General features: G+C 40.1%; 1 protein-coding gene across 3 annotated transcripts in view; it reads right to left on the bottom strand.

Moving 5' to 3' along the window:
- Window positions 1-2,782: 2,782 nt before the first annotated feature.
- The window catches only part of ryk (receptor like tyrosine kinase), a 36,266-nt gene continuing 28,982 nt past the window's right edge, over window positions 2,783-10,066 (bottom strand). For 2 of the 3 annotated variants that reach the window (XM_067513682.1, XM_067513683.1), the window contains exons 11-16: window positions 9,462-9,531; window positions 8,618-8,750; window positions 6,889-6,998; window positions 6,595-6,754; window positions 5,197-5,333; window positions 2,783-4,006 (exon numbers count right to left, since the gene is read on the bottom strand). In XM_067513682.1, the coding sequence (XP_067369783.1) occupies window positions 3,895-4,006; window positions 5,197-5,333; window positions 6,595-6,754; window positions 6,889-6,998; window positions 8,618-8,750; window positions 9,462-9,531 (722 nt within the window). In that variant the 3' untranslated portion in view covers window positions 2,783-3,894. The remainder of the gene's footprint in view (window positions 4,007-5,196; window positions 5,334-6,594; window positions 6,755-6,888; window positions 6,999-8,617; window positions 8,751-9,461; window positions 9,532-10,066) is intronic. The other variant, XM_067513684.1, reaches the window with a different exon arrangement.

The raw sequence follows: 10,066 nt of genomic DNA, 5'->3' as shown, positions 1-10,066 counted from the left end.
CCTCCACCCCGAGTGCCGGTGATGCAATTGGACTCAGCCCACAGCTCCACGCGTCAATGTTTTGAGTGTTGGGAACCGAGAACACACCGTCCCGCGCTAATTGGCTGAGTCACGTAGCCTGTGCAGGACTCACCTGTGAGAGCGTGACCTGACGTGTAGATCAGCAGTAAAAACTATAAGTCAGCTTCCCCCCACCCCGTGTCCTGCAGCGGACTGACAGCTTCCCCGCCTGTGGTCTGTGACACTGAGGGGAGATAATGAGCTCTTTACACTGGGGACTTTCAGAGCTGACTTCTTTTTCTTAAACCTTCAACTCATGGAGAAGTGCGTTGGAAAAATGTTTAACTGTGATGGAAGCTAAAATACTGAGGTACTGCAAAAGGCAAAGCCAATATTGTTTAAGCATCCATGGCTACGTGTACTTAAGTACAGAGGTTTTCAAGCCCCTAAACGCAGGATTTTGCAGAAGCCCCCTTGGCAGCAATCGCAGCGTGAAATCTATATTTGAAGGTTTCTATGAGCTCTGCTCACCCGGATCTGGGCAGTTTCTCCCATTTGTCCTGGCAGATCCTCTCAAGATCAGATGCGAACAAGCAAGAAATGTTTACACTTTGTCACTGTGGGTCGTTGGGTTTAGGTTACTGGGTAAAAGGCCCCTTAATTCCTTTAAAATGACATCGATGCACAACAAAGTGTGAAAAAAAGCCCGGAGGTCTGAAGGCTTCCCTGAAGCCACAGTGGATGGATACATAATCAAAGAAGTTAAGAATAACACCACCCTCTTTAAGTAGCCCACCCCTGAACTATTTTTAATAATTTGGTTGAGATTATTAGAAAATGTTTTCATTACGTGACAAAGCACTGTATGTTTTAGGTTTAGCGTTTTATTATTTGCTCTAAATTAAAAATGACCTCATAATTACGTTTTTTTCTAAATCTGCTTTTCCTTGTTTCAACTTTTTTTTTTTCCTTTAAGTCATCGCATGACACCAAATACTTTCCCCACATAAAAAGTCTCTAAAGAATGAGAAGCTTTTTCAAAAGTTCCCAACAATCACAACATATTGTGAAGAAAGAGGTCAGAAAGCAGGTAACAGCGTATTCAGCCTGTTCACACACACTGACGCCACTGCTCCCTCTTAGTTCCTTTAAACAGGCCCTGCTGAGGTTTCCACTCGGACACGTTCTCAGAAAGCTTGGACAAAAACTACAATGTCCACACTTTCGGGGTCAGTGTGTTAAAATCATGACCGAACTTTTCCATCAGTCGAAGAAAAGAAACTGAACTTTGCTTAAACGCTGCAACTTGCGCTGCATTTTCCTTGTCGTGACACATCCGAGCGCAGTTTGACCAGCTTTTATAAGAAACTGCGCCTCTGCTATGACATAACACCTATAATCAGGATATGGGTTTCACAATAAGTTTTGATTAGTCAAATTCATAACCAGCTCACTGGTCAAATAAACGGGTTCCTGAGCAACGCACAGATCACAGCTGATCTTTGGAGGGACAATATTTACCATGTAGTGTCGCAATAGCATCAAGAGTCAACCAATCAAAGGTAAGAGCCAGACGCGTCTCTCTCTCATTCTTGTATAATCATTACACACGTGTGTACATGAAATCATAAAAATATCACATGGAATTCTACCTACACTGTGAGAAACACAAAGACCGTAATAAAGGTCTAAGGTAACTCACACTATTCTGCAGAGAAAATACATCTATTATTGGTTGTGGCTACAGTACTTGTGGGAAAGGTCCCAGTACTAAAATGCAGGTTTTGAAGACTTAGCTGGAGACCTTTTCTTAATAAAACCCCCCTCCCCAAAACCCCCCTCAAACACATGGTGATGTTCTTGGTTTTACTTAGCAAATCTGTCCAGATAAGTCAGTAAACCCCTACAGTGATGTGACACAACCGTCTGGTAATGACAATGTCCATTTGCTCAACACGTCTTGCGGTTCTATTGCATTATGGTCTATTATGGCTGGTGGTTGTGAAGAAATTGAACAACTGACACAAGCTCTTTTGACTGTGACAGACTGAAACCGGACAGTGACTGATCTTGAAAGGACGTCATCTTCAAACGCTGCACGGAAAAATATGTTAACCTGAGTTCAAATCACTGATGTTTGGCAGATTGTCCCCCAAGATGGGACACACCACAATGCTAGAATCGACAAAAAGGTTGAACAACGTATTTATGCCATGTTAGAAGTGGATTTTTCCTCCAACGTTCTGCAGCAAACCTGGTGCAAATGCAGTGCCGTACAAAGCAAGGAATTTAAGGATTATGCGCAAATTAGATTGCATATCTTTCCATTACAACACCACAAAAAGGTGCAGTGTTCATATGACGTTCACTTCAGCCCAAAGCTTAAGATGCATAACAAAAACCAAGTTGAGTTAAACAATGAAACTAAAAAAACTTAAGAATCCATAACAAGGTTCTTGTATTACATACACATGGTAAAAAAAAAAAAAACTGATCTGTGAGTTCGCTGTAGTTAAATTCCTTTACTCATTTGGCTCTTGTTTTTAATCAACAAGCGGGTGGCTGCACTGGTTGAGCAGCACACAGATTACTGAGGATTGAGGCTAAACAGAATAACATTGCTGTACCAAAACACTTACACTGTGGCTTTTATAGTACTAAATAAACACGTATGTGGTATCAGCTATTTTGGCTAAAGTGCACAGCAAGAAAGTGACACTGATATCCTGTAGGACTTATCTAAAAAAAAATAAAAAATAAAAAGTAGAAGGCAGCATACAACTTAAAAAACAAAACAAAACATTTAATTTGTGAATATGAATTTGGGAAGCAGTTTACAACCGTAATTCAACGTGCAGTGACCATACAGAGAATCACAAAGATGTTAAAGTGGGAAAATAAGTTTGCAGGCAGTTTTGTGTGTGTTCACAGTGATTACTAAGCGTTGTAGTTACTCACAAAAATCCGCTCTGTTGTAACCCAGAACGAGCAAGCTTATAAAATAAAAACGGATTCTGATAAGTCTGTTTAGAGGCTGTGACCGTGAAAATAAAAGTACAAAAAAAGAGGAAAAAGGTGGCAGCATTCAAATTATAAGTGTCCAAAATTCACTCTGAATATTCAGATATCAACTTGATGCATGTGTAGCTTTGTAGAGTTGATGTTGTTTGAGCGGTGGCATCCATACGTCTGATGCACACTGCTGCGCCCACAGAGTGCTGGCACATGGATAACAAGATGGGAGAACACATTAGTTTCATCCAGTGGACACGGAGTACCGTTTGAAGAGGTCTCAGGGATATGTTTGACTAACACAGCTCCGGTTTCCAAATGACCTGTCGTACCGAGCTTGACAATATGGTTAAATACACAGATGAAGCCCTTAAGTCCACTTTGGTACCAACATCATTTTACCGTAGTGTTAACGCTCATTCGCACCGAACCATATCTACAATTTAAACTGTTTCACTAAGTTACAAAACTGTAGAAAATACTGTCCTTGCATTTTTTTTTTCTCCATTGGCACAAAAATGACACAAAAATGTCCAGAAATGTTAATGTCCTGCAAAGGTGAGGACATCTTTCCATTGTCCCAGTCCTCCTACAAGGTGATGAGGAACCGTAATTTCCATTTCTTGACGCTTTCAAGGCATATAAAACAATATTTAACAAGGAATAATTTTACACTGGTATGCTGTCAAAAGATAATTCAACTATATGAAAATTCCAGAAGACTGTACAATATAAATCATCAGGCACACGTCTGCTTGTTCATCTGATAAGGCACAATTTCATACATGTATTCCTTATTAATAAGAGTGTCCAACAGCCTTTACTGTTGCTTTTCTTAAAAAAAAAAAAAAAGAAAGGAAAAAAAAAAAAGAGAGATTGTTTTTACACATAAGCCCCCAATGCTGCATGGAACTCCGTGAGACACTGAACAAGCTGCTGAAACTTGGGCCTCTCCTCTGGGTCCAGGGCCCAGCAACAAGCCATCACTGCGAATCTGCAACACAGGCAGGAAAAAAGGCCACGAGTCAGATTGAATGCAGGATAATAATAACTAATAATGGAATAAAAGACTTATGAAAAAGAAAGGCAGATGCAACTAAAATGTAATGTAGCAGGACAAACTTTACATGTGCAGTTTGAATAGACACTACATACTTCGAATGCTCCACTTACAGTAGTTGTTGTATTGTCCTTTTAACAGGAGCTGCCTGTGCAGGACTGAAACAACTGCATGTGATGTTATCATTTCTGATTTCAATTCATGCCTTAAAAAAATATTTTTACAGCTGTCCCCTAACTACCTATTGTATTTGTAAGGAAACCCATCATTACCTCTAATTTCACTGGTGATATTTTTCATTTTTCCTTTTGCAGCACATAGGATTATTGGTTTTTTTATAATTATTGGACATTACAAATTTCAAAACTTCTCTTTAAAGAAAAACTGTGCACAGAAACACTTTTGCTTTATAATCACGCTGCTGTAACATGGACATTTCCCCACTGTGCGATGAATAAAGGTTCATCTTATCTTATTAACTGCAATGCTCTTATACGGCTAGGAGCTATTATCAGCAGTGTAATAAACTTCTTAACAAGGTCGTGTGTGGAACATCAATGTTCAAACTGACACACAGGGCCTTTTGAAATTTTGCTAGGACCAAGAGAAGCTTGAACCCTAACAGATTAAAGTCAGTCATGCATCACAGGTTTATCAACCTGGGGCTCCATAGGGCTGTGAGTCAAACCTTGGCATTATCCAATAGTGAGAAAATCTAAAGTAAAAATACTGTTGTCAGTGAAATGACTACTGTATTTTAAACAAGCCAGATCTAATAAGCTGTAACCTGTAAACGTCAGCAGTTCTACTCATTTAAGACAAATGTGAAACTGATTTTGAATTAATTGCTTCAAAAACTTCAATTAATGACATTTTGCTAATTTTCACGATTAGTTCATTTTTTTTATAGATTCAAATAGTAACAACACTGTGTTCCCTGAATACAGGGACTTTCTACTTACTGCTTTATCTCTTGTAGTGACTGAGTAGATTTCTCAAATCCAAAGAAAATAAGCATAAAAATGATTGAGCGAGTTATACCAGCTACTGGTCACAATCAATTTATTAGAATAAGAAAATAAAGTGTTTGCATTTGCGTGTGTGTTCTCCATAAATACACGTACAGTTCGTCTGGACAGTTGATTGGCTGTGCTATCCTGTACCCGTCCTTCAGATAGGCTGACATCTCAAAAGGGTCAATGTCGACATAGGGGGTCTGACCCAGCGTCATTAGTTCCCACAGCGTCACTCCGAAGGCCCACTGCGAAAGGCACAAAACACGATGAACGCAGGCCAGTGCTAAAGTTGATTTACAACATTTTGTAAATGTAATCAGCACAACCTCGCGTCTTTAACTTGGCATTATCAAACAGGATAAACATATCCAACATCTCTATTCAGACTGCGGGAAGTCCGTGGTGCCCATTCGCTATCAAACAAAATGTTCTACAGGAACAATGCAAGGAAATTATGTTGAAAAATTTAAACAGAACAGAAATCATTGCTCCAAGTGTTTGTTACGAGACTTAAGAGTAAACGGTTGGCTGCGTACAAGGGTAAAAAAACTAAGGGTACAAGTATTACTCTCATTATTTACCCATGTCTGAGGTCACACTGGAAAGTGAAGGGGCATAGAGTAGTGCATTTTGTGTTAATTTCTATATTAATATAGAAGTTATTATACATATTATACTAATTTATACAATTCTTACAAACCTGTCTGTTGATTTGATTAGTAATACCTGAAGAGAGTATGTTTCTGTCGTGTTAGTGTGTCAAAACCTGTGATGAGGTGACATAGGAAGTTTAAAGGAAGTGAAGGGAGTACCTGAGGACACAGGACATGCTAATAGGGCTTCTCAGAGGAAAAAGGTATTGTACAGTGCACTAATCCACCCTATTTCGCAACCGTGACACATCCAACATTCCCAGCAGGTCGGAAACATACCAAGAGTCCCCCTTTTACTAGTATCCAGTGTGTCAATTACAACGGACACATGTTCATATAGTATTTATGCATGTAACAGCGGCCGGTGTGATGCATTTGTAATGCTACACAACTTGACGTACGTGTCTGGGCTTCTCCTAAAGCTTAGTTGGTTGATAATGCCAGGCCTTTGCTAAATCTAGGTGCCAGACAAGAGGGGGGGTGCTTGCCATGAAGCCACATGACCGTGAGAGGAATGTGGAGGGGTGGGGACATGTCTGACTGGTGTCTCTAAGGATCTGAGCTTCCCGACTGTCTCTGCCTGTTGACAGGAGAGGAAAAAGTCACAGATACACGGAGTTCAATGCCACTCCTTCCTGATACCTTGACCAGCTAAGAATGGCTTGGATACAATTGGTGTCATTTCCTGAATAACCTTGTCCATATCATGCCCACCACTAATGTTTTTTATCTATTAAAAACTCCAGAGAGACAGGAAAGGTTCCTTTTTTTTTTGCTTGGGAATACAATAGTTACAGATATAGGGTTACGAGGTTCAAGAAGTAAACTGTATATCTGCTACTGTGTTTCTTACCACATCACTTGCGCTAGAGAAATCGTTGTTGAGTAAGCTCTCCAGGGCCATCCAGCGAACAGGCCGGTTCTCATTATCCCCCAGACAGTGGTAATCCATGGGAAATAGGTCTCGGGCAAGAGCATTGTCTGTGATCTTCACCTGCATGTTGTCGTCAATGCTGTCAAAGAGACGCAGAAAAAAGTTGGCGTCTTTATCTTTTAGTAATTACATTCCAGACCAAATCACCTGAAAGCCACAGGAACGTTTTGAGGACAAGTGACGACAGCTTAGTGCTGGGGCAGGGACACCTACACACAGTTCCTGGCAGCGAGGTCTTTGTGTATGACCTCCCTGCGAGCCAGGTAGCTCATTCCACATGCAATCTGGATGGCCATGTAAACCAAGTCCTGTTGAGAGATTGCCTGAAAGGAAATAAGGGAGAGAGAGAGAGAGAGAGAGAGAGAGAGAGAGAGAGAGAGAGAGAGAGAGAGAGAGAGACAATGTGCAGTTAAGAAGCAGGAAAAACAAAAAAGGGGGAGTGGGTACAAGAGACCAACTTTACTGTTATGAAAGTCATCTACTGTGACAAATTGTTCCCATTTCCTTTAAATTAGGACACGGTTAATGTGGGTCAAAGATGGGAGTTACATTCACAAGGACTATTTCTGTCTTTACGTGCAAGTGGAATGCTGGTTAACAGACACTTGTTTAAATTATACTTGCAACCTTTAAAAATCTCCTCTTAAAAAGCCAAAAATCTGTACTCAAAATTAAATTATAAGTTAAATGTAAAGTTACAATCTTAATGCTACTGTAATAAAAAGGAAAACTAAATGACTGTCATGACTGATAGTTCCTTGCTCAAAGGTTAAGCCAGACTCTCACAATAAAGTTGTTTTATGCTTGCAGCTAGTGAAGGGTCTGCAGGTATGTCTGAGAACAACAACAAAAACAAAAAAAAAAGGCACAACATAGACCCCTGGCTCTTTAAAAGTGCTTCTCCACATCTTAAAAGCCTACTCCATCTTCTGAAAGAGAATGCATTTCATCTACTGCTACGTGTGCCAGCTGCACAAATCCTGGCTCACAGTGGAAATTCTTTGGGCTGTTTTCCCTTATCTGACAGTGATGGGTAGTACAACCTAATTTCATTAATCCCCACAACACACACAACTAAGTCTTGCCAATCAATGAAGAGAGATAAGAAAACTTTTAGTCAACAGCTGTAGCAAAGCCGAGACATGTTCGCCTGGTACAAGACAGTTACACCCTATCCATCAGTAGGAAATCGACAACTGTGTAAAAAATAAATACATTAAAAAACAAAAAAACAAAAGTCAACACATTTATTTTCTCACAGTTCTACCTTCCAGACCAGATGCTCACTCTCACTCTAAACTCATTGATAACCAGACTGTAGTGTTTTTCTTCCTCACGACTGTATCTCCTCTACACCGATACCTTTTTGATTTATAGCTCCTTGTTTATTGAACCACAGCGTAATGACTATGTCTTTGTCTCCTACAGCTGCAAGAAGTACATAATGACATTTCTGAAAACCAAGGTGCTGATGCGTTACCTAAACTTTTGATTAATGCAAAGGGGTGGCAAGCTTCATCTTGTTATTGCAAAGTGATTGTTACATCTGTATTTTGGAGCTGATTGATTGGTTGGATGTGTGCTGCAGCTTTGCCAAGAACATCAAAGACTCCCTGGAGTCTGTACAAAAGCCTGATTGTCTTTACATAGTGAATAAAACTCTTTGCCCTGAGCACTGGCTTCACCACTATATTAACACTTCTTATAATAACACGTGTAAACAGTAGTTACTGGCAGGTGTTATTGGGTGTTGATCGTTTAAAACACACAAGCCGTTCTTTCAGGTTTGACACTGGAATAGAACGTGGCTTTTCTTCTGATTTGTGTGATTTATTTTAATGGTTTAACAGTACAGGGGTTAAATGTAGTTTGCACTGAGGCCTTTATGTCAATGGTTCAAGGTGACTTGTGTTTAATGCGCCACGCTGAGTTGGAGCCCCACCTGTGGGTTGTTAGCCTCAGCTAGCTTGCACTGTCGCAGGAAGAGCTTGAGATTCCCCCAGGCCATGAAAGGCAACAGCACCATGGGCTTCTCTCCATCCTCTGTACACACATGACTTATGGGCAACAGATTTCTGTAGGTAGAGAAAAACCAAATGAGGAACAGGAACAGTGAGCAACTCATACGTATAATGTTTATGTAAATCAAGTTTGTTGCTAGTCAGAGGGTTTCTTGGGAGCGGGAAAACATTCGGAACCACTGCCAAAGTGTGGAAGAGGAAGTGTAAGATGATCTTGTCAACCTGCTGACCTCAAAAAAAAAAAGAAAAAAGAAAAAAAAAAAATCTTTTTCTCATGAGGTCTTTACAGAAATGTTAACTAATGCCTGGTTTTGGAAAATAAATGACTGTATTACTGAAAATGAGCCAAAATGGAACATGTGACTGTTGCGTTCATTTTGGAAAACATGTCTTTTTCCTGTTCGCACTGTGTTACAGTATCTCTTCTCTGTGTAAGGATGTGGTCGTCTTTCATCAGCAGTCAAACAGAGTCATTTTTAAAAACTGACCACAGCAAGTCTTCTGACAGAATAGAGTGTTGGCTTAGGAGCAAACCAGACTTTTTACTGCTACATTAACAACTCACACTGTTGCAAAAGTGCAGAGACAACAGAGACATTCGGGAAACTGACATGTGTCTATAACCACGGTACACCTGAATACTGAGCTTCATGTTAAGATGACAATGACCTAGTCACACGACACAAACCAACACACAAACTGCCTTTAAATGATATATATATATATATATAAAAAATCCAATGATATGTAAGAGCTTACACTTACCTATGATGAAGTCCACGAAGTTTGCAACTTTCAGTCAGCATCATGGTCACCTGCACCTCAGACGCATGATCTGAAGAATTTCAAGAGACAAGTGGTTTTAAATAAATTGAAGTGACCTTATGACTGGCAACCCATGGCTCCCAGTAGCAGCTGGAAATGAAACATTTAGCTTGTGACCCCATGTAGTTAGATTATTTAAATTGATTTCGCTGTTTCCCTGGTTTCTCTGCCAACACTTCTAGTGTGAAACTGACTTGTGCCAATTTTTAATCATTGTTTGCGAACTTGCCATCATCTTGTAATTATGGAAAGCAGTATTGTTCCCTTCCCAAAAGGCACATGAAGAGGAAGTAAAGCCAAGCCTGGCAAGAGGATATTGCTCAATGCATGGTATCCTCCCCTCCCTGAGTAAACACGGGAGAATAGATGGGGTCAGAAGGCAACTGGCAGAAAAAGTTGACACATGCCACTAACAAAGAACCTGATGGCCTCATATGAAAGAAGTCCAAAAGCCACTGACGTGCAAAAGCCATTAATTAGAGCCATTAATAATAACTAACAAAGGACTTATTAAGTGTTTGCTTAACAATTAGTGATGCTCACCA

This window comes from Channa argus, chromosome 8 (assembly GCF_033026475.1).
Source record: "Channa argus isolate prfri chromosome 8, Channa argus male v1.0, whole genome shotgun sequence".
Classification (NCBI taxonomy): domain Eukaryota; kingdom Metazoa; phylum Chordata; class Actinopteri; order Anabantiformes; family Channidae; genus Channa; species Channa argus.
This window is presented reverse-complemented; position numbering and strand designations above follow the sequence as displayed.